The sequence below is a fragment of the Glycine max genome, chromosome 5 (assembly GCF_000004515.6).
Source record: "Glycine max cultivar Williams 82 chromosome 5, Glycine_max_v4.0, whole genome shotgun sequence".
Lineage (NCBI taxonomy): Eukaryota > Viridiplantae > Streptophyta > Magnoliopsida > Fabales > Fabaceae > Glycine > Glycine max.
In genome coordinates this window covers 39434058-39458743 of record NC_038241.2, presented here as the reverse complement: position 1 = coordinate 39458743, position 24686 = coordinate 39434058, and the positions used below count along the sequence as shown (strand labels likewise).

General features: G+C 31.1%; 1 protein-coding gene across 1 annotated transcript; it reads right to left on the bottom strand.

Annotated features, from left to right (window-relative positions):
• Positions 1–2056: 2056 nt before the first annotated feature.
• Positions 2057–10419, bottom strand: LOC100781551 (respiratory burst oxidase homolog protein A). Its single transcript, XM_003525321.3, has 14 exons — positions 9230–10419; positions 8855–9014; positions 8542–8590; positions 7863–7976; positions 5527–5949; positions 4837–5223; positions 4636–4731; positions 4237–4352; positions 3703–3870; positions 3429–3588; positions 3050–3250; positions 2782–2910; positions 2582–2660; positions 2057–2354 (listed from the first exon to the last, which is right to left on the bottom strand). Exons 1-14 carry the CDS (start codon positions 9861–9863, stop codon positions 2245–2247), a joined length of 2826 nt encoding a protein of 941 aa, XP_003525369.1. The 5' UTR covers positions 9864–10419; the 3' UTR covers positions 2057–2244.
• Between the last annotated feature and the right edge of the window lie 14267 nt (positions 10420–24686).

The following is a 24686-nucleotide window of genomic DNA, read 5'->3' as shown; positions in this document are numbered from 1 at the left end:
TATTTAATTATAGGAATAATAGTACCACTCACAAACTACATATAAAATATAAATATCTTGCAGTTAAAAAACCTAAATTACCCTCATTTAATATCTATGACGAGTGTTGTCAAAATAAATTTCTACCATGAAAGTAACTGTGAAAATTGAAGTAGACAAATAGTAGAGCGCACAAAAAAAAAAGAAGACAAATGGTATATCATAATCATCTAGGGGTTAAGGAAAAAATAATTAATGAAACTTGATTTTTTTTTTAAAGAATGAAACTTTAAATCTATAAAACATCAATACTTTTAGGGGGAAAAAAAGCTAAAACATAAATAATTTGAGTTCAAAGGGAGTATGTATTAATTTTTTTTTCTTTCCGAAAAGTAAAAATACCTAAATATAATAAATATTTTCTTTAAATAGCTCATATCAAAGTAACCTTTTCATGGAAAAATATCTGCTTTCTCTAGAGGTCAAATACCGTGTATTAATTATTTTTAAGATAAAATTAAACTACAGTATTTTTTATTATCAAGAACTATAGTATTTTTAGTGCTTGAAATATTGTTTTCTGGTTAAAATTAAAATTTCATCTAGATAATTCACACATTAATGGTTGTCATCTATTACTTAAGTCAACTTCTATTCTTCTAATGATATGAGAGAGCAATACCAAACATCTTAAGAAATAATACTCAAGTTTTGCACATTCTGGCACCACAATTTTTATACCCATTTATATGCTTTGTTTTTCTTCTTTTCTTATTATATATCACCTATTATAGTTATCATCTTCTCTCTTTCCACTTCCAAGTATATACACATGGAAGGATGTTAAATAATCACTATTCACTGAATATTTACACGAATTATGATTGAACTTAACGGGATTTATAATAATTTTTTATTCAGTTTAATATAAAAATACTGTAAAATAATTATCATTTTAATCATAAATAATCATTTGAATTACTTTAAATTAATTATTTTAAAAGTTAAAAAAATTATCTTATCCTATTATAATTAAATGATTATCTAAAACCTTTTAGATTATCGACGCATAATTTTTTTTTATTTTCAATCTCCGTATACTATAATTATTTATTTTCATCAATTTAGTATATTCTTAATGGCGCATAAAGCGAAATGTAAAATTTAAATTAATAATAATCACCAACATATATATGTTCTTTACAATTCCATTTAATTTGAGTTGACAATGAACAAACCCCTTCTCCATTATGCAGAAGACATTATGCATTTGGACTTTATTTCATGCACATCCTTTTCAAACGTGGATTCAGACCGCATTCACCGAGGACGTGTTTAAATCATATTCAAAGTCTTTTCGAAAAAATTAAAAGGAAAAAATTATACCCAAATGGAACCTTACTGAACAATTTACATGTTGAAGCGTTCTATACGCTAGGCACTAATGAGATTTTAAATTCAGAATGGAACCAAATTATTAATATTCTTTTGATCTGGTTCTTAATATAATAACTATGCGCAGATAGCTTTAACGTTAGGATTGGCCAGATGAGCGCATTAAAAATTCATCGGCTCAATAGTTTAATGCGTGTTTATTACCAGTTTCCCAAATGTATATGATCAAATAAATAAATACAGGTTAAAACTATTTGTCCCTTTGAAAAAGGAAAACACTATACCAGTCTCATTTACATATATATATATATATATATATATATATATATATATATATATATATATATATATATATATAACCCCCCTCTCCCCGTTAGGATCCAAGCAGAAGCAGAGATGAGTCATTTGCTTCACTCTTAGTTTTCTGGAATTCCTGGAATCCCCTTGAAGGAACATGAGAAAGTTACTCTTAGGAAGGCATCCCATTCTTTAGTCCCCTTACCTTACCTCCTATTATCTTTTTCAAAAATGTCTGTATCTAATTCACTGTGGATCTATCTGCCAAATGCCCATAATCGACGTGGCTCCACAATCAGGTCAACACCTCCAACTTAGCTGTATCGCACTCTAGGTGGTAGACGGTACCATTGTGCTTATCACTTTAGTTATGTGGCGACATGTATACTGAAATGCCAAGCAGTCATGCTGGCTGTATGTACAATGCTTCACATCTATACAAAAATGTTTTAGTTGCTGAATATAATCATATAATCTGGCCACGCCAAAAGTTGCTAAAATGATGTGCTTAAGTTGTGGCGTGACCTTCTTAACTTTAAATACAGCTGGGAGTGCTAGCTTCGTCCAAATTCCTTAGAAATGCTCCTTGTGGAACTCAAATTTTGTTGGACCCTTTTCATTGAACTCGAAGCAGAGCTTGCTAAGTTCTTTGGCCAAAACTGGTGCACCACAATAAAATACCCCTGAGCCGACCCATGATAACCATAATGTCAGTAAAAGGGAAACAAAGAAAATAAGAATGAAAGAATATTTTTGAGATACGCATTATAAAAGAATATAAAAAAAGTGAGAGAGAAATAAAATTGCATACAGTGTCAAAGATTTACCTGAGATGTTCAAATAATGACATTATAAAAAAGCAAAAAATTTCTAATGACTACCACAATATGCTTGATGGAGATCAACTGACCTATTCGTCCATTACAGTGCTTGGAGCACATTTTAGAGAAAACCTTCTTCCAGTTAGGCCTAGCAAAATGAGTTCGCACCTGGTAGTAGAAATTCAAAGAAGCAAGCGAGGTTTTAAATTTTCTCACTCCCGACTTAGGCATTAAAATGGTGCAAACCATAGTGTATGATACATAAAAATAACAAAACATGAATGCTTACTCTAGTGCCAGAAACAATGTCAACTCCATTTTTGGCATGGTTGAGTGCTTGCACCATGGTGATGAGAGCGGATCTGGCATCCCCTTCTTCGTATACGCTAGTCAAGTAGTTGTGCATCTCAATGACACCCTGAAGTCCATAATTTGATGTTCAACATTAGCCATTGCAAATAATTCTTATTCATCTTGCAGCAGGGAAAAGGAATACTAAATATCCTTCAGGAGGAAGAATCAATAAGATAAACAAATCTTCTGCAATAAATAATTACCCTTTGATCAAGCTCTGCCACTTCATTCATGACTCCTTTGAACCAATCAAAAGAGCCTTGCTCTCTTGTAACCCAGTAGAAATAAGCGTTGGTAGTCTTCAGTGTTTTCTTCCGTTTTGGCGCAATTTTACTAATTGATGGTAAATCAGTAGTACTCCCAACACTATGGTCTGAACCTCTACTTATATCAGAGATTGAATCCTGAATAGAAGTAACCCTGATTAATATATTTTGTCGCACTGAATTTACATACATACAGATGTTCAAATAATGATCAGCAATTCAACATCATAATTAAGCTATATATAGCATATTAACATGAATATGACTTTGTTATATGCGTGTTCATTAATTAATACTACGCTGCGCAGGAACTCACCGCCATTTCCTCCATTTTGATGATGTTGATGAGAAGATCTTTTAGAATGCTGATGAAAGGTGTTGCTCCTATCCCGAGACCGACAAGTAACAAAACATCATATTTTTTATAATCTTGTGCTGGCGCACCGTAAGGTCCATCTATCTTTAACTTCGGCAAACTGTTATCATTGGTTAACAATAAGTAAGCGGGGAATTCAGTATAAACTATTCTTCCCTACTCTCCAAGGACCAAAATTAGAAGGCTAAAAAGATATGGCAAGCGCAAGATGTACCTTTTCTTAGTGGTTTCATCAGCCCTGAGAAGCCCACTCTTCCCTGACACAGGAGGCTCACAGGCCTCAGAGAACACTCTTTTAAGTTCCTGTGTCCAATCACCCAGTTGCCGAATGTGAACACTCAGGTAGTCATCGCCAGGGGCTGAGGTAATAGAGAACGGATGCCTGTTACGTATATAATGGCCCATGTTACTGTCAGATACCGATACTAATTGAGCAAAGATGACACAAGTTTCACTCTGAAACAAAATCGAGACTCCTAATTGTTCATAAGATGCGATAACACTTCACTTTCCCCTTCTTTTCTTGTTCAATATGCCTGAGCATGAGGGGTACTAAACTTTCGATCTTTGTTTTATGGATACTAAAAAATGCGGAGGGTGGTTAATTTTTCCTAATTTCATATCGTTTTTCCATATTTCTTTCAATTAAATCCATACTAAAAACTTCCAAACAGTGAATCAAGCAAAATGTATATTGTAACACCGCAACATGCAACATATTTATGTTAAAAATTAAAATGCAACTTACCACTCGAACGGAGAAACGGCAGGACACTGCACAAACATGTATTGTCCACTCTTGTAGCGAAATTGAGGAGGCTTCGACATTTGCAATGTGAGAACATTTCCAGGATATATGGCAACCTAAATATATTCCATATTTAAAAAAAGATGTTAACATACTGTTCAAATTAAATGACTACAATTCATAAGAAGTGATTGAATCAAGTGTCGCTTTTGAGGTTTTTGAAACAGTCCTCGCAGTTTTTAGTTTACTTTTTATGATTCTTATGTCTGGATCTGAATGCTCACAATTAGCCCAGGCCTATTTTACTTAAGAGTAGTCAAGACAAGTAATACAAGGATATTTTTTAAGTTGAAAACTAATTTGGAGCCTAACTCTGATCGGTTCACTTAATCTGCTCACCTTTCCAAGACGGACTGTATACAAACCAGAACGAAATAATCTGAGTATTCTCTCTGACGCATAAAGTAAAACTGGAACCGCAACATACATCCATGTCTGAAAACGGAAACCAATGCACGCGTAAGTAACTAATCATCACCGGTAAACAAAGCATTGATAGATATCCTAAATAATTGAAATATGATACTAAAAATTATATACCGTTTTGAGGTACCATTTATGCACGAGGTAAAGCTTTATTCCGTGGATGATTAGGAGGACATAGACAATGACAAACAAATGGTGTGAATACCAGAAGGCATTGAAGCCAGTGAGCCTACTAAATGGTTTAGGCAGCTTAATGAGATTTCTCCGGAACCATTTGGTAGCAAGTGTAAATGCTATTATCATAAGAACCACCATCAAAACTCCAGTCACACCCTCGACGCCTTTAACTAGGTCTACATAACTGGGTTTACGATCACCAAATACGCCTTTCAAATACTTTTCATAACTTTCTTCAGACGTACTTACAAGTCTTGGAAAATCACAAGCAAGGTGATCCCCGGCATGAAGTATAATACCAATAACGATGGCCCCAGCAATTGTCTGTAAGAAGCAATAAGTAAAATGAAGGATGATAATAAAGAATAACTCTTTGGTGTAACTTAAGTATTTTATTTATGTGTGGGCTCCATGTTTTATGATAGTTAGAAAATAGTAATGAAAAACATTAATTTTACCACCGAGCATTACACGTTTTAAATTTACAAACAGGAAAAAAAGAACAAATATGATATCACGATGTTGAGGACCAAAAAATGAATTCGAAATACAGTTACTGGTGGCGCTCGCTATTCTGTAAATAAATAGTCAATGCTTAAAAAGTTCCCTGGTGGCCTTAGTGCGTACCTTATGAAAGTTGATGTTGTCATCAAAAGGTACAGAATAGCCCAGCTTGGTCGACCTGAGCCAAGTTATGGTGTTTCTGCACACGGGCAGGAGTATAAGTGCCATGTTGAACTTTAGAGTCTCAGCCGCACCTTTAGCCGCGAGAAGACAGTAACCCATGATCTGAAATGCATCTTTCCGCTTGTACTGAATAAACTTCCACGTGAACAGCCCAATCATTATGCAAACCCACAGTGTCAAAACCCAAAGTCTCCTCCAATTCTCTTGCAAATAGTACACCAATCTGCGGCTCATTCTACGTATAGGACTTTTTTTCCTCAGCCCCTGTAGGTTCTGGCTCAAAGCTTGGCTTGTGTAGCTTAGAGCTTGGCTGTAGTTGAGGTACGTGTCCTTTTGTAAAAGAAGCGTCTCCAATTGCCATAGCTGCGATGACATAATGGCCATCCAAAATGCCGCAAAACTATATATCAGATGTTGAATCATGCAAAAGATATTTCAGCATGTCTACTATATATATTATTATGAGCATTACAAGAGCAACAGAATGCATCACGCGTGCATATATACGTGTTCAATAAGGTGTACGCCTAACTGGCGAAGAAGCAGAAAGGGCACTTGGCAACTGAAGCATGATGAAACGTGTACCTCAGAAAAAACACTCATCAACAGGAATATGAATTCACAGTGTCAATAATGCTGTTGGTCATCGAGATAACCCCTCTTCCCTCTCCGCTCTTTCGCCCACGATATAAATTAGCAAAAGGCTAATATCATTGATCCTTTTTTTATTTACCTCCCAAAACACGTTTCTAAGTTCACAACTGAGAAAGGAATATTGAAAAATGAAATTACTCTATGAACAAAAATAATACTCTTTTTTTTTTGTAAATAACAAGAATAATACTCTTCCCACAAAAAACATTTTCACAACATTTTTTTTACTTTTTATCTCTCTCCATTATATCACTTATTTCATTTTACATTTGTATCTCTTCTGTTCCTAATCTTTGCCTTTGTTATAAAAATTATTATGAGATAGATATTTAAGTGGAAATACGTGAAGAATACTCTAGCCAGGATCAGCATGCAATAACTAAAATTCCATCTTTAGCTCTTTGGATTTTTCCACATTAACTTGTACCTCTGAAGACATTCCCAAAGACAAAAAACCAGTGCTACTCAAAATTATAATGAATATCTTCTGGGGAAAAAATGTCTTATTGGTCAAAGAAATAATGAGGTCACTATAATTATTTGTATTAACCAGCACTGCTGCACTGCATGAACTGAGTTATTAGAAATAACAGCTTAATTATTATATTACGTACCTAGGGACAAAGTGGTCTGAGCCTCTAATTGATTTTACTGTTAAAAATTTTCTTTTTAGAGGAAAAATTTGTAATACTGTTAAATTTGTTGACACGGCAAAAGAATGAAGAAATAAGATTGCATGTTGATGTAGTGCACCCTATCAGTCTATTACTAATAATATATTCTTTTTACCTGTTTAATGTAATGATGTTGTTAGTATATATCAAATCATTTTTTAAATTCAGCAAGTTTTTACTTATAAGTTTTAATATGCCTAATTTGTCTTTCTTTTTCTTTTTACCCTTCTTCACGCTGAACTACACTAGGAAATGCTGGATGGTTGCTCAATTCACAAATTGGCCCATCTAGTGAAGATAAGTGCGACCCTAGTTCAACACTGACTAAATTAATGTACACAAACCTAACTAAACAAACAAGCATCGTCAACTAATTAATGTTTAAAAGTATTTGTTAAAAATTAAAAAAAAACATTGTATTTAATTAATTATTAACTTAAAAATGATTTTTATTTAATATTTTTTAAAGATACTCTTCAGTATTTGTTAAATAATTTTGCTGTAAAAATTAAGTGTTGTTGAATTAGAGATTTGATTTTCTTCTTATACCGATAAATACAAAAAATTATCATATTATTTCTATATTTTATATTTATAAAGATTTATAAAAAAATAAAAACAACACATAAATTCTTTTATATTTGGAATTACGAGAACAATTGTTCCCTTAATGTGCCAAGAAAACCTCATATTTCAAGGAAAAGAAAAATTATTTTATATTTCAAGTCAACCACAAACCAAGTCCTAATAATATTGTAAGAGCATTGCATACCATTATTTTTCTTATGTACTTAACCGGAGCGATGCACCCTTTCACCACGCAACTCATTAATCATTTGTATGTTTTTTTTAATGAAAAAATAATAATATGAGCACATTATTTTGACTATATGTATGCATGTGTTGATAAATTCAGAATCTATAATGAAATATAAAAAGATTTCCAACCTCGATGTAGCCAAGTCCTTCGGGGTCCAACTCTTCCATGATTAGAGCTGCATATTCTTCGGCCTGTTCCTTCAATCTGGACAACCTATTTGCAGAAGCGCTTAACATGATGATCTGTAATCAATAAATGAAACATGAATTGGCTAATAACAAATTTAATGTAAAAACTTTTTAATTTTGACTAAACATTACGTGTAAGAAAACAACTATATTAGGAACAAAAGAAAAACTTTGGCTTAAAATGACGACTACACCCCCACCAACTCCACTGAAAACGTCTTCATTATACATTCCAAGAATTTGGTAAAATCAGAAAAATGAAAGCGCTATATGTATGACAAAAGCCGAAAAAGTAAGACATAGTTCACTAACTCTTGAATATACACCAACTAATTAATATTACGTTCTAGAAAATGGGAAACGTTATACGTGGGAACGTTGAATATTGGAAGCAGTTAATTTAGTAGGCATTAAATTAAGCTCAACCAATCCAGCCTAATGTTGATTTATTAAACCTCAAGTGGACACCATGTAAGCAACGTATTACGTCCATAATATGAAAAAGAATAACACAATAATTAAAAAATGAGTATTAAAATTTAAATTCAGTTGTGCATACAAACATAAGAGAGATAGTTTCGGTTTGGATTTTGGAATATAAAATTAAAGTCTTCTATACCTCTTTCACTTCTACTTCAGTGATTCTCCCATCTTCGTTCTTGTCAACCCTGTGAAGATGATTATGATTTATTTTAAAATACAAAAGCACGTAATGATAATAATTGCATCACAACTTACAAGCAAAGAAAACATCAATGCTTTGACGGACATTTAAATACTAAAGTAAATATACGGTGACATTTAACAATGCTGTGTTTAATTTGTCATTAGCTGTTGCGGACTTAATTAAAGAACAAAAAGTAAACTGAGGAAAATTATTTATCACTAATTAAATTGAGCACCGATAACAACAATAATGACCGAATAATTACATGTCGAAGAAGATCTGGAGCCGCGAATCAAAACTTTGATCGGTAATTTGCGACCAGAATTCGAACAGTTCTTCCCTGCTGATCTTCTCAGCTCTCAACCTTCGTTTACGACTCAGAGCATCAAACAGTTCAAGAGCGAATTCCTTCGAATCCTTCATACCTTCACAATAAATAAAAATTCAAATACAACACTCTTTAAGCTAACAAAAAAAAAAAAACAGTAGCAAGCAGAAGAAAGAGTATAAATACAAAGATGAAACATCTAAACAGTTATTGAAAATTCAATGCAATGAAACAGGGAGGGAAAAGCAAGCACTATAGGATAAGAATCAAATGATTTAAACGAACAACGCGAGATTTGAAAAAGAAACGTACCGATGCATTGAGCGAAATCGGTGCGCTTGAGAAAACCGTCCGTAGCTAGCTTATCGAAGTTGCTCTGCACCTCGTTCCACGCATCAACGCCATTGGATCTGTTGCTGATAAATTTTAGACCGCGAAGCGCTTTGTGCGCGCCGGAGCGTGTGCGATCAAGTTGAGCTCGTTGTTTCCTGAGAGCACGAGCCGCCAACGCCGTTTCGAATCCGGCACCGGCGCCGTTCGGAGCAGAGGAAGACGAAAGCGCGCGCGAAGCGTGGCCGTGGCTCCAAGAGAACCGCCGCAGCTCCTGCGAGAACTGCCTGGCCTTCGCAACCGCCTCGGCTTTCAGCTCCTGCGAGAACTGCCGGAATCCTCTCGACGAGCTCCGACGGATCGTCGGAGACCTCGAAACCGACGCCGGAGTTTGGTTTCCGCTGCCTGCGACGCTGTCGTCGATGTTAATGACGGAGGCTGGCTCGACGCTCCGGAGAACGATGGTGTCATCGTCTTGAAGATCGAGAGTCACCTCCACAAACTCCTCCGCGGCGGAGTTGGACTCAGTTCCCGGCGAAGTTCCGGCGCTGACGGTCGCTTTTCCCGGAACGCTGTCGGACGCCCATCGGCGCTCGTGTCTCGGAATACCATTCATTGATCAGTCAAAACGACACAGCTAGAGAAATGTACGGATCGGCGTTTTAAGTGTCGAATGTAAATTCGTTATGTAATGTTATTCGTCTTGCGTCGCTGAAGTGGACTAGTGGTTGAGCAGAGTTACGAGAACGATATGTTGATAGAAAAGCTTTGTTTGGAAATTGGAGAATTCCAAGTTGAGTTTGGAAGAGGAAAGAAAGAGGGATAACGAGTTCATAATCTATGATATGAGATCAAGGACGTGAAAGAACGCGTGAAGAGCTTAAATTGTTGAGAATAGAAAGAGAATGGAAGAGGAATTTTTTTGCTTTTGCAGCGGAGAGCAAAATGAAAAGGGAAGCGTAATTGTATTTGTTAATGAGGGGGGGGGGGGGGGGACCTATATAATACGAGTGATTAAGAGGAGGAACAGAAATTAATGGAATGTTTTTAAATGAAAGTAAAATAATTATGGAAGAAAAGGTTGGGGTTTTATATTAGTAGTGTAGGATTTCGTAGGTAAAGGATAGAAAAGAGAAAAGGTTGTGTATGAGCACTAAAAGATGTTGGTGTTTGGTTATTTTTAATAGTTGTTATGTTCTGTGGCATGGTTTGAGACTATAAAAGAAGAAGGAGAGTGTGTGGGAGTCACCTTGTGGTGGGTCGGAAAACGAAAGTGGGACCGCTGATTCCAGAGGTTTTGAGGGGACGGCAGGGATCACTTTTGTCAACTCCACGCACTATCTATTTCCTTTCACATTTTTTTTTATACTGCATCAAATTAACTCTAATATGTTACGAATTATATGATTTTTTTTACTGAGAACTTTTCCAAAATTCACATGCACATTTCTGCATGTTTATGTTTATTTAATCTGATTAAAAAATGTGGCAAAAGGGAGAGATAATCACCCCAATATTCATCTTAGAATATTAATTGGAATGAGTTTATAACAAGTCACCATATTTTCAAGTTCAGTTGATTTGGGCCAATTTAAATGTGGACTACGAATTCTTTACGGGCTGCGGCTGAAATACTGAAATAGACTAATCCACCAGGACTTTTTAAAGTTATTTCTCAATAGCATAAATGATTTTATTTTATTTTTTAATAATATAATATTATATATATATTTTATTATTATTTAAACTCGATAAGCCTTCATACTTAATGATCGGTCAAATAGTAAATTCGGATTTCTAAGAACTTGCCTGATATAATAAAAGTAAGAGAAAATATTTATCTTAGATATCCTATAAAATTGAAAACTATTTATTGTTAAAGGAAAGATAAAACACAATCATATATTTCTTTAATTACATTATCGATATTATCATCCAATCTCAATTCTATAAAATAAGTCTTTACAATTGATGCATGTATTTCTTTGCATGGCTAACTTAAACATCAAATATGTCTTTGAAAGTACACTATTCCCCGTTTGGAGCTCATAAAGAAACACCGTGTTAAGATGATAATATGTTATTATATTGAGTTAAGCAATTGTAAATTCTTCTATGAATTCTCAATCATTTATTTGAAATGATCTTTGAAATAAGATGAATGTAAGTTTTTTTATTAAAAGTGTTTGTCAGCCATTTGGTGTTAGATACTAGTGTCTTCCTAGCATTTCTTTACTTTCAATTATATTTTCTAAAATTACAAGTATCATCCTATTTAGTTCTTCAGCAATCTTAATTATTAAATTATTTTAAAAATGTAATATTAAAAAGAATACTATTAAATTAATTCATTAAAAATTAATCAATCTTTTATAAAACCGATCTTCTATAAATCTAAAACAAAAGACTTAAACAATAATTAATATACAAAGAATAATTTAATGATTAATTTAAAAAAATAACATGATGGCCATGTAATTTTAGAGATAAAAGTTAAGGGTTTTTGTTAAGAGGGTCTTGGTACCGGTTTAAAAACTAAAAAAAAAAAAAAAGACTATTATAAGAAAAGATAAAAAAAAATTATAAAGTACACAATTTTATACTAGATCATCTTAATAAAAAAAAATGTTTTTATTTGAAGTTTTTTAACTGCAGGAGGTTGCGTTTCTCTGCTTGTTAAAAAGATGGGCGCTTTATTTTGACTGTCAAAATAATGAGTTGCAGTCTTGCAGTGATTGGCCTCAGCTTCGGTGCCTGTTGTTACGAAGTAGCTGTCGATATATCATTTGCTTTAATTTTCATGACGGAGTGATGGTACGTGATTGGGAGTTGATACCTCATCATAACAGAGTCGTTCATGTGAAATACATGGTGAAACCCACAGCAAAGAATATGAATGTTATCTTTTTTTAATTATTTCTTAGGTTTATAGATATATACACTATCCAGCAGGGACGTAATCAAACTACTTTGAGGTAAAATGGCCACAAAAAAACTTTAAAATTTTTAATTTTTTTTTAAAAACTATACATGACGGCTTTTCCAGGTTTTCTGAACATACAAATGACTAATTCTTATATTGGATGCTTTTCTTAAATTTCTAAACATTACAATATCATGTTGATAGTTAAACTCAAGCTAATGACTAATTCTTATATTGGATGGTTTTCTCAAATTTGTAAACATTACAATAGCATGTTGATCGTTAAATTCAAGCTCTTACGTATCGTTTGAACCACACTTCATAAGGAAACTAATGAAATGTTAGTAGGTTGTAACATTGAACGAGGAAATATAAATTTTGAGTTGAAAAATCTTGATTTAGAAATTTGGTTAAATTACGCTATTAGTGTTGATTTGAATTTGAATAAGAACTACGAAGTTGTAAAATCATTTTAGTTAGTATAATTCATTGTGTTATAAAATTAATGTTATAATTTAAGTATAAGTAATATATATATATATATATATATATATATATATATATATATATATATATATATATATATGAAAACTCATAATTTATCCTCATATTTTTATTGGTACAATTTATTTTATCAATTATTGAGTGATTTCATATTAATTTAATAAACACATATATGCTTCATATTTAAATAGGTTATGAAGTAAATTACATTAATATAAAACTAAAGAATAAATTGTAGTATAAAAGATAAAAGTGAAGATAAACTTCTTAAAAAAATATCCAAACATTTTTCAATATCATGTTTGTTATTTTTGAATGAATTAATTTTTGTCAAAATTTTAGACACACAAAGAATGAATGAATTAATAAAAGAAATGAAAAAAATAATGATTATGTATATTTTTTTAAAGATTAATATAAGTATTTTCTTAAAAAAATATATATGAGGAGATTATTGTTGTAATACATGATTAAATGAAATTCAATAAGATTTTAGGGAGGACTTACAAATAATTATTAAAAAGAATTACTTCAAACTTTAGTTGTGACTCGTGCGGTTGTAGGAGGATGTCTCCCTCATAATTTTTCTAAGAACATAAATATTTCATATCAAAATATTTAATGTTGTTTCCTTAAACATTGTTCTTATTACATCCCCTTGATAAATATCATGTCTGACATGAATGAATGAATGTAAATGGAAGAGAGAAAAATTGAGAAAAAAAAAACTGAATATTATTTTGAATAATGCTCAAATAAACAAAATCCACCTTTACATAAATACATTGTGCCTTATATAACTAATACTACAAAATTGTTATATAATTGGTTATAAGAGTAACTAACTAAAATAATAACTAATAACTAACTAAACTAATAATTAACTTGTAACTCACTAATGTTGGTCGTCTATATCTTTAATACCCCGCAAGCTGTAAGGTGTTAAAAATACTTTCAGTTTGGAGAAGATAATACATCTACATCAAATGAAATGAGAATAAAGTCTGAAAAATTGGAATATAGCTAAACATGTCGAAAATACATGGTCAAAACAAAAATTTAGAAATAAATCAAAATGTAGGTGTAGTCATGGTGCATAGCTCCTAGAAATCTTTGACCACCATCGACTTTCTCAATCTTCTTTCAAGAGTCCAAAGCAAGCATCAAAACTTAACCATCAAGCAAAATTAACAATAAGACCATTTGGCAAAAACTCAAATCATCAATTCATGAAACTATCAAAGTTTAATCACTAAGCATAAACTATACCTCAAAGTTTAACCATGTGGCAAAAGCAACAAGGCTTAAACATCAAGAGGAGAAACCAAAACAATGCTTAACCACTTAAGATAGTTTCAAAACAACAATCCAGTGCTTAATCATCCATGGCAAAAATTCAAACAATGCTTAATCATCATGGACAAAAGCAAACAAATGAACAATGTTTAACCACCACTCATGGAAGAAGCAAAAAATCATCAAGACAAGCCAAAAAAGATGAAAACAATAAGTCAAAACAGACCAAATATCAACAAAACAATGAAAATATTAATCACCAAACAATTGGTGTGCACCTTTCAAAAATAGTGCAGGACTTCAAACAATAGTCAATACCTTCAAAATCTCTAGAAGCATTTAATCAAACATCTTTTAGGCAAACTGAAAGAATCCATATCTGATCCATTCCACGACATATTTTAAAATTCAAGGTCATCATCTTCCTCATTACTGGTCGGTGCTCAATCACCCTAAGAGCATTCCTATATAGATTTACTTCAATACCATTTGTAAGAACCAGCATCTAATCCATCGACTTTCTTAACAACACCTTCAAGACCAACGAGCACCGATTTGGTGTTGTTATTTCCTGTTACAACCACTTTGGTGTGACGAGGAAGCACCGATGACTCTTCTTCGCTGCTATCTCCACAGCTTTGCAAATGGGTGAACCCAACATTGACTAAACTTTCCATTGCCTCTAGCATTTTCCAATTCCAATTCCAATTCCAATTCCAATTCACTCGTTCAAACACTGATGCTCCGATATCAAATATCGAAAATGCATTCATATTGAAGATCGTGCATTACTGGTGAAGAATGTGGGAGTTTCAAGAGCAAAGGAGATACGGTAGTGGAGAAATTTGGGAAATTATACGGAGAGAAAAAAAAAACATAGAGGAGAGAGAGAAAAGAAAAAAAGGAAAAGAGATGATAAAAAAATGAATAAAGGAAAGAAAAAATTATGGTTGGAAGGTGGTATTGCTCCCTCTAATACCATGATAAATCTCATATATGTCATGAATGAATTAATGCAAATGGAAGAGAGAAAGATGAAAAAAAGAAAAAACTAAATATTATTTTAGATAATGCTTAAATGAGCAAAAATCACCTTTACACACATACATTATGTTCTATATAACTAATGTTAGTAAGTTGTTATATAATTGATTACAAGAGTAACTAACTTGTAACTCATTAAAGTAATAACTAACTTGTAACTGACTCATGCTACTTGTCTATATTTCTAATATCCATTGATGAAAAAAATTAAATGTTTAACTCCATCTTTAATGACGGATATAACCAAGTGGACCAATTTTTGAAGACTACAAATAAAGTTTTGGTTAATTTAGGAATGTTATAAAAAAGAATATAATTGACCGTGGATTAAAAATTCAAATTTTAAGTTGAATTTACATAAGTTATAGGAGTAGTATGTTAAAGGTCCCTTTAATTTTTTTTATCCGCAATTGAAAATCGTCACATATTAATGATAATGATTTGCTGTAAAAAAAATGATAATAATTTTTCTGGTTTTGCACTCATAGAAACGAAACTTCGAATTTTTGAATGGACTCAATAATTAAAGCGACAACATGAAATGGATAAAAGGGCGTAGTTCCATTATTACCAACATTTATTGTAAAGTATCAGATGAAAAAGTTAAATATATTCCAATTGTAGATGAAAAAATATGGCAGTTTATTTAAAGCCAAATATGGCCGAGCATGAGATCAGACTCGATAAATTTTGTCAGTTTATTTTACAAAAGAAATTATTTGACAATTGTACTAAGTTTTAATTAGATGTATATTTCCTGTTGACTTTGAATTTAATATGAAACGTTCTAAGATATGTCCAACTAAAGTATCTAACTTGTACCGTAAGGCAACCCTTTGCTTTCATGCAGAAAAACAATATGCTGGGCACAGAAACTTGTCGTTCGTATGGAGGAGAAGGAAGGGTACTAATAGACAAAAGGAGATGAAGAAAAGAAAAAAGAAAGCTCATTTGACAAATTTCACCCACCAACCACTTTACCTTAAAAATTTAAATATGACAAACAAAAGTTAAAAAACAAAAGAAAAAAAAAAGTCCAGACCCATTTGCAGCTGTTTGACGCCATATAGTATACGACTTATTTTCTTTTGTCTAACATAAGAACCACGCACGAACTTTCACCTAATTAAAATTACTATTGACTTTGTCAGCGTAAATTTTGCGGAATATGGGCTGATGAATTGAAGTGAAAAAGGGTTTCCCCTCTTAAATCCAATTAGTACAATTTTCGAATATATATGTTTATTCAGTCTTGGTTGGGAAAATAGCACCATCAGTTTTAGGAAGTCTACCTACTCGCTGAATTTGGTTTCACATTTATTTCTCTTGAGACAAAAAAGACGAAGATATGTAGAATATAAACTAAAACAGTCCCTTGTCTAACTCATTTTATCAAGACATTTATTTGCAAGTGTTGGTAAAAAGAAAAATATTTCATAGAACGTCCATTTCATTTTTTTTTCCTTTTCCGATTTAGCCTCCTAGAGAGAATATTCTTTAATAAGCATCACTCAAATGATAATGAAGATTGATATGGGCTTTGGTGCTTGTAGGATGATGCAACTCGAAGCATAAGGAAAAGGAAAACGAGAGGGTTCAAGGTATCGTTGATTCCTAAGAATACCAAAGATTGAAAATTGAGAAAATCTCAAATTTTATTGAATTAAAGTCTGTCATCATAAGATGACTTATGTACATATAAATAGAAAAGCGTTAATGCACCTGAAATTCTAAAGCAAGAAACGATTAAATGTTAAAAAGATTATTTTGACTAAGTGACAAAATATAGTCTTTTGACTAATTATATGATGATAGAAGAAATGAAGATTTAGAAAGCATCAAGACGTGGAAAGCATCAAGACACTAAAAGATATTAACGGTGAAAATTGAAAATACAAAGTCATTAAGGATGAAAATTGAAGACAAAAATCATTAACGATGAAGATGACGATGGAAAGTTATTTGGGAAGTTGATGAAGATGAGGATTGAAAGTTATTTGGAAAGTTATGGATAGTTAACAATTATTGTCTGTAAATACTAGTTTGTACTATTATAATAAGGGTTGAAACATGTAACACCTTTATATCCTCTCACGTCCACGCAATGCTCATAAGTCTACATGACGTTTAAGGATTGTCAAGTTAAAACAATATTTTCAATCAACATTTCAATTCTAGTCTTTATTTTTTTCTAAATCTTTTTACTTTTTTCAATATTCGTTTCTTCTCAAAACTTTAATTATTACAATACATACTTATTATCATCGAAATTACTATCAAAATTATTATCGAAATCTCTATTAAATCTATTATCAAAATACTATTAGAATTATCATTGAAATTTATATTATCGAAACTCATTACTCTTTTGTTTATAATTTATTCCAATGATTGATCTTTGGTATTGATGAAAGTTTAATACATAAATCCACGACGAAGAACCTATCAGGGGGATAAAACATCTCCGAAGGAAGAATTGTCTCATTTCTTGAATATACCCATAAGATTATATTTGTAAACAAAAAACAACACAAATTTCACGGTTAACAAAATGGCGTGACAGATAGGGGACCCCAAAAAATAAATAGTATGTGTTAAATTTTTTTATATGGCCATTAGTTATTGACCAACATTGTTACATGCAAAATCCCTTATATCAATATTGTTAATGGCCAATATAATTAAATTGAAGGTCTTTGAAAGGTAGATCTATTCATGCTTTTGATATTGCCGGAGATAATATAATATTTTTCTTTTCTTTTAATGGCTGATGATTATTTATCAATAACCATTCATGAAAAAAAAATTGATTTAAAAAGCTAATGATTGGTGAATTATAAGTCATTGAAATATAATTGGATATGAGTTGAGTTTGAATGATTTAATAAAAATGGTAATTTTAAAATCAAGACTTATAAAGAGGTCTGAAAAAGCATGTTTCAAAATAAAAAAAATGAAAGTGCAACGGTTTATTAACAGTTATTCTTGTTATTATATTTTAAAATTAGTTAGCATTTTCTTGCACTTTTCCATAAGGGACATCTAAAAAAAATGGTAGTTTTTTAATTGTCAATTCAAAATTTATAACGGCACGAAAAAAAAGGGTCGATTTCGAAGTAAAAAAAAATGAAGTGACGTTGTCGCATATTGTGTTAAGTCGAAATTCTTACCTATTGCAGACAATCATTATTGAGAATAATTCTCAAATAGGGAATGATGATTCTCCAAGGATGGCATGTGGTTGAAATCGAAAGAAGAAAAAAGGTCAAAGTCAATAATAGCATGTGGTTTGGTTATTGTTTTTTTCTTAATAAAAATTACTTCGACATCGAATAAAAGATTTCCAAAAGCAAAGATTTGATGATAAATGTTAGAATTCAATTACCATTCTCGAGATGGGGCATTCGACATGCACAAGCAATTGGTTATAAAAAAATTGACTGTTATGAATTAAAAATCCAATACTGAAGTTGGATGAATTCTTCTCCAACAAAAAAAAAATCAATAATGATGTTGGATTTAATCTGATTAATATTTATCTTTTTCATTTCAATAAAAAAATTAATCCTAGGGTGCTTATGTAAACATCAACATTTTTTGATTATCAAAAAATAATTTTCAACAAAGTATTGAGAAATAGTTTTTTAATAGACTATTTTGACTAAGTGTCAAAATACATTTGGTTAATTATGCGATGATAGAAGAAATGAAAATTTAGAAAACATTAAGACATAAAAAACATCAAAACACTAAAAGATATTATTGGTGGACATTGAAGATGCAAGTCATCAAGGATGATCGAAGACAAAAGTTATCGACAATGAAAATGATGATTAAAAATTATTTAAGAAGTTATGGGTAGCTAAAAATTATTATCTATAAATATTAATTTGTATCATTGTAATAAAGGTTGAAATATATAACACTCACATATTATCTTCTCTAGTCCATGTGATGTTTAGGGATTGATAGGCTAGGACAATATTTTCAACCAATATTTCAATTTCAATTTTTATTTTCCTAACTCTAAATCCGTTTACTTTTTTTAATCTTCATTTCTTCTCTAAACTTTAACTATTTTGATCCTTACTTATTATTATCAAAATTATTATTGAAATCTCTATTAGAACTATTATAAAAAATATTAAAATTATCATCAGAGTCATTATTATCGAAACTCATCATTCTTTTATTTATAATTTGTTTTAATGATTATCTTTGATATTGATAGAAGTTTAACGCATAAATTTATAACAAAGACCTATCAAGAAAATAAAAGGTCTCCAAAGAAAAAACTATCCTCTTTCTCGATGTTTGTTAACAAAAACGTGCAAATTTCACGGTTAACAACCTCCCAATAATCTTTGTTTGTTTAACGGTGTCCTAAGGATACAATTAATATTTGTCTTTCTTTATTCGTTTAAACAGTAAAAATATATTAATTTAGACGTGAGGAGTCCAGTTCAATTAATTAAGCATAATGCATGAGTTAGTTGAGCCTTTAATGATTCTTTCGGGCAGCTAAAAAAAATTGATATTATTTCAAATAAAAAAAAATTGTCATCTTCCAAACTGTGGGGTAAATTTTATGATTTCCACTTTTAAAATGTACACATGTGCGTTAGTTGAGCCTTTAATGATTCTTTCGGGCAGCTAAATTTCCATGGTCACGATGATAGTGGGTAAGGTTCTTCTCTTGAGTGCCTAGCATACATCATAATGCATGCTGTTAGTATAAATATAAACTCATAATATCTAGCTAACAATTTAATTTGCGTTAGACAAAGACTAAATTATTTACAGCAATATCATAATATTTTACATTTTTTTGTCTGTTAGTAAATGCTGAATCAAGGGGGCTAAAAAAAACTCCTTTTTTTTCCATTTTCCTCAAGCCAAACACATTATATGAGAAAATATGTTGTTACTCCTTTTTTTACAATTAAGTAGTAAAAGATAAGAAACAAAACAGAAAATGAAATAAATATTACTCGTATAAGAATGACTCAATTTTTTATTACTAAAATTTGAAGATTTAATTCATAACAAGTTCTGTTTGTAAAATTATATTGTTCCCCACCCTACCGATTTCTCTCCCAATCAAGCTCGATATATATCTGAATGCACTAATTATGCGTCTTTCAGGCTGTGGATGACTTTGTCTGAAGTTGATTTGACCTTTAAGTAAGAATGACCAGAAAAGTCATGCAAGAATCTTTTGCATGATCAATGTAAAAGCGGGTAAAAGAGAGGGTTTCCATTTTTATGTTCCAACATGTAATCTCTGTCGGAACAATTAAGTTGGATGATTAATATGAGGGTAAAATTTTCACTCTGATTTTAAGTAGTAACGAAAAATAGTCTATTGAGAGAAATAAATATAAAGTTAAAAAATTAAGATCATGAGATGATTTTTAGTTTTGAGTTTTGAAATTTTAAAAAATAATAATTAATTTTTAATTTTAGTTAAAAAAAGTTAAATCAGTTTTTAAAATATTATTAGTTGTAAAATAAATTTATTTTATCTTATTACAAATAGTTTAAGAATGTTTTTATGAGATGATGATAACAACAGTAATAATAATGATGTTAGTGATGTCAACAATAATGATAACGGTTGAAATACTAGTGATAATCGCGGTGTGGTGGAGGTGACATGGGTGGAGGTGATGATGTCGATAGTGATAGCAATGGTGGTGACAATTATCGAAGTGGTGATGACAACGATGGTAATAGTGGTAGTAGTATTGATGACGATAATGGTGGTAGTGAGAGTGGTGGGTGGTTGTGGTGGCAGTGACAAAATGTGGTATTGTTAGTAGTGGTAGTGACAATGATGGTGACAATGACATTGACATTGATGGTGGTGGTTCTAGTGGTAATAATGTCGATGTTGATGGTGATGTCAATAGTGATAATAATAATGGTGGTGACATCAAGTGGTGGTGGTTGTCATGATAGTGATGGAGGTGATGATAAGGACAATAACACTGATAGTAATGCTAATGGTGATATCAATGACGGTGACATTGATGATTGTGATGGTGGTAATAATAATAATAATAGTGATGTCAATGACAATAGTGATGATTGTATTAATGGTGGTGGTGGTAATGTTAAATGTAAAAAAAATGTGTGCTTTTGTTAAACTTAAAATCAAATTTATAAAATCTTTTTTCTTAATTTTAAAAATGGGTAAGTGTTTAAAAAATTATTTCAACTCCATTATTGTTAAAAACACATTTTGTTCTAAAAACCAAAAAGAAAAAACTTCCAACCAAATGCATCCTAGAAGTCTTAAAATGAATTAGATTTGAAATAGATTTATTATTACAATCTTTTTGTTGTTTGGTTTATTTTTTTTTTACTTTTCTTCATTTTTTAAAAGGAAAAATTCAGGGGAAATAACTAAATACATTTAGCAAAACAAAAAAAAAAATAGTTTTCCAAAAATTTTAAGTTTCCCACAAATTTAAAATTGGATATGTTATTTTTGGTTTATTAATTAAAAAATAACATTCTATGAAAACATTTTATATCTATTATGTTTCTCGCAAGATTGTTCACATGATGAGATGGGAATTTAACTTAAAGTTTCTAATAAAGTTATTTTATAACTAAATGTGAAAACATTTAATTCTCACACAACATACAGTTTATAAATATTTTTAAAAATATTTATTAAAAAAATATATGATTCTTAAATATGTGAAATTTTATCTTCTATGAAACACACTCTTAAAAAAATTCTCTTCAAAAGTTTTTAATTTTTAGGGGGTGGTGGAGAATATCTTTAAAAAATAACTGAAATTACTTTAAGAAAAACTGCATATTCACGTTATTGATTAACAATTGTTATTTTACTTTATTAAGCTTCAAAAATACGTTCTCCACAATCATAATTCATTATTTTTCAATCCTCTATGGAAGCAAAAATATCTAACTACATATAACAAATTTCGTCCCCATTTATGAAAGTGATATAATATCTATACATATTCTGCTTCTAAGGTAATTGCATGTTTTCTCATTTTAATACGAAATATACTAATAATATAATTGTACATATTCTTCCGAATAAACAGTTCACTATTAATTAAAATTCACGTCAATTTATGTATGAAAAATTTCATGTCAATTCTAATAAATAAGGTGCGCCTTACTATCTATTTAGTCGAGTTTGTTCACATCCTTGGAAAGGACAACTTCATTGCGAAGTTTGGACCTAATTCAGCATTGGTATTTACTGAGCTTGAGGTTCCCCTAGCGATTTCAGTGGCTGCTTACTAGCTAACTTATCCGAGAGCTTAATTTTTTATTTATTTTTTAATTAATTATTCATTTTTTATTTCTTTAATTAATACTTGCGTTTCATCAATGAACATTAAACATAAGGTATTTATAAAATAACTGAAAATAATATTAGATTAATTAGTTTTTAAATATTTTTTTAAAAATATTTTCTTTGATTATTTTTATTTTCAGTAAAATATTTATTTATAAATAAATCAATCAATACTTATTTATACATTTATTGATGTTACTTGTACCATACATTGAAGATTTTAAAGCAAAAAGCAGAGGAAGAAAAACGGGGGAAAACAAAGGAGAGAAAGGCAGAATTTGGGGATAGGTGGGCTTCTAGAAGACCATTTCGTATAAAGCCCATATAAGGCAGGGGGGCCACGAAACACCTCCAAGTCAAATGCTCACCAACTCCTACCTTTACAAAAGAAATTGCTTATAGACATAAATGAAGAAACTAATGGCGTTTTTTTAATGTTGTTAATTGTTATTGAGGTCTCCAATTTAATTGCTACTTCATTTAATCAATTATCAACAAATAAACATATAAGGATTAATGTGCTGTAAAGCTGAAGTGGTTTGCTTGGGCATCCACTTAGGCCCGACGTTTTTTTATTGGCTCTCAATCGTTTTCCCTTACTTTCCATTTGTCCATTGCCCTCTGGATTCTCTTGATAGCACCTGTAACTAAAAATTAATAATGAATTCCTTCTAAAAATAACTATGATAAATATATATATTAAAGTTCACTTTTTTTTTAGTTTTATAGCTGATCCATAAAATTAAAGCATAGCTTGTGAGAATGCATTAAGATTTCGTTAAAAAGTCAAAGATCTTGGTGATTCAAAAAATGGCAGCTCTAGTAAAATGATATAATTATTGATTATTAAATGATTAATGGATGATATTTAGTAAGCACGCAGGGGTCAATAGTGTAGTAATTATCAGAATAATGATATATAAGGATAGGAAAATTTCCTCATATAATTAATTACTAGACTGAATTATCTTGATCTGAATAGTGTCTATTAATTTGACACAAACTAACTCAGATAAGCCATAATATATATTATTCAGTTGACTAATTCGTTCATATTTAGTAATTATTATTTTAAAATGCTTATATTGAGTCATTGAAAATGGTTTGCGTTTTATAGATAACATTTCGAGTGTATAAAAAAATTTTAAAAGTCAATATTTTTTATTAGTTTTGAAAAGTTATGATGACATGAAGAAAACTTATATATAGTTATTTTAATTTAAAACTGTGTTTATCTTCAATTATATGTATTTCTACAAGTATTATAGCATTTTTATCCTCATGTATATCTTTTACAGGAGATAGCGATACTTAAAATACAATCCAACATTAAATGTAAACATCTGAATTTCTTAACAAAGATTTGAAGTATAGTTTACGGCTTTAATTACAAGAGGCTAAACCTTTTTTTATCAGATTCAACTCTGTTTATATTCAATGTTGTATTATTGTAATAACTAGAAGATTCTCTTTAATTTGTACCTTTTTTAGCATAATTATAATGCTTGTGTTGTCACGAAACTAATAACCCCAAAATCGTTAGTCGTGGACTTTAGTTTCTTTCGTAGAGAATGCAGCTCTCTTACCTTTTATATCGAAAGTAATCCTTGTTGATTGTGCTAGTCTATATTTAATGTGAACTATGTTTACATTTGTGGATGAGAGGGTTGAAACGGGGAAAAACTTGAACCATTAATTTCGAAACCCATTCAATAATCCTTGGAATGATTGTTTCACGACAACACAGTGGGAAGTAAATGGGCACACATAAATATATAATTAAGTCGCATAATGTTGTGTAACTCAAAGTGAACCGTGCAAAGCATTGTTGGGGCACCAAAATCTGCCGTTTCAGCCTAAAAAAAAGGAGCCTACTTAAGGCTTTAGGCCTCCAATAATAATTATTAAATGAAAATGTTTGATAGCTTTTCCTTTTTTCTAAGGGTGGAGCAAATACACTAGGCAAGAAGCTAGATAATGAAGTGAGAAGAGTGCATGTAGTGTAATATAAGTTGTGTTGATCTTGACCGCGGCTGTTAATGGACAATGAAGAAACATATAAATAATATTACTGTGTATGGTTTGAACAGGCCGGTCCTTCTATAAACCTAGTCCACGCGTTCGGAGGGGATGTCTTCCCTCGTGAGAATAAGGAGTTGCATGAACCAAGACTTTTGTTCTTCCATATGGGTCTCACAATGTCAAAGATAATTAATTGTTCTTCAATGTGAACCCGCGCGTACGAAGGGCGTTCCAAATAAAGAATGAATGAATAACATTGGTTTCACTAAAAAAAATTACAATTTATATATATATATATATATATA

Bases quoted from the DNA above. Each gene is read 5' to 3' on its own strand.
- LOC100781551 (XM_003525321.3), bottom strand. From the start codon at position 9,863: ATGAATGGTATTCCGAGACACGAGCGCCGATGGGCGTCCGACAGCGTT. The intron at 9,015-9,229 runs GTACGTTTCTTT...TTTATTGTGAAG, and splicing joins CGATTTCGCTCAATGCATCG to GTATGAAGGATTCGAAGGAA. The intron at 8,591-8,854 runs GTAATTATTCGG...TCATCTTCACAG, and splicing joins CTCCAGATCTTCTTCGACAT to GGTTGACAAGAACGAAGATG.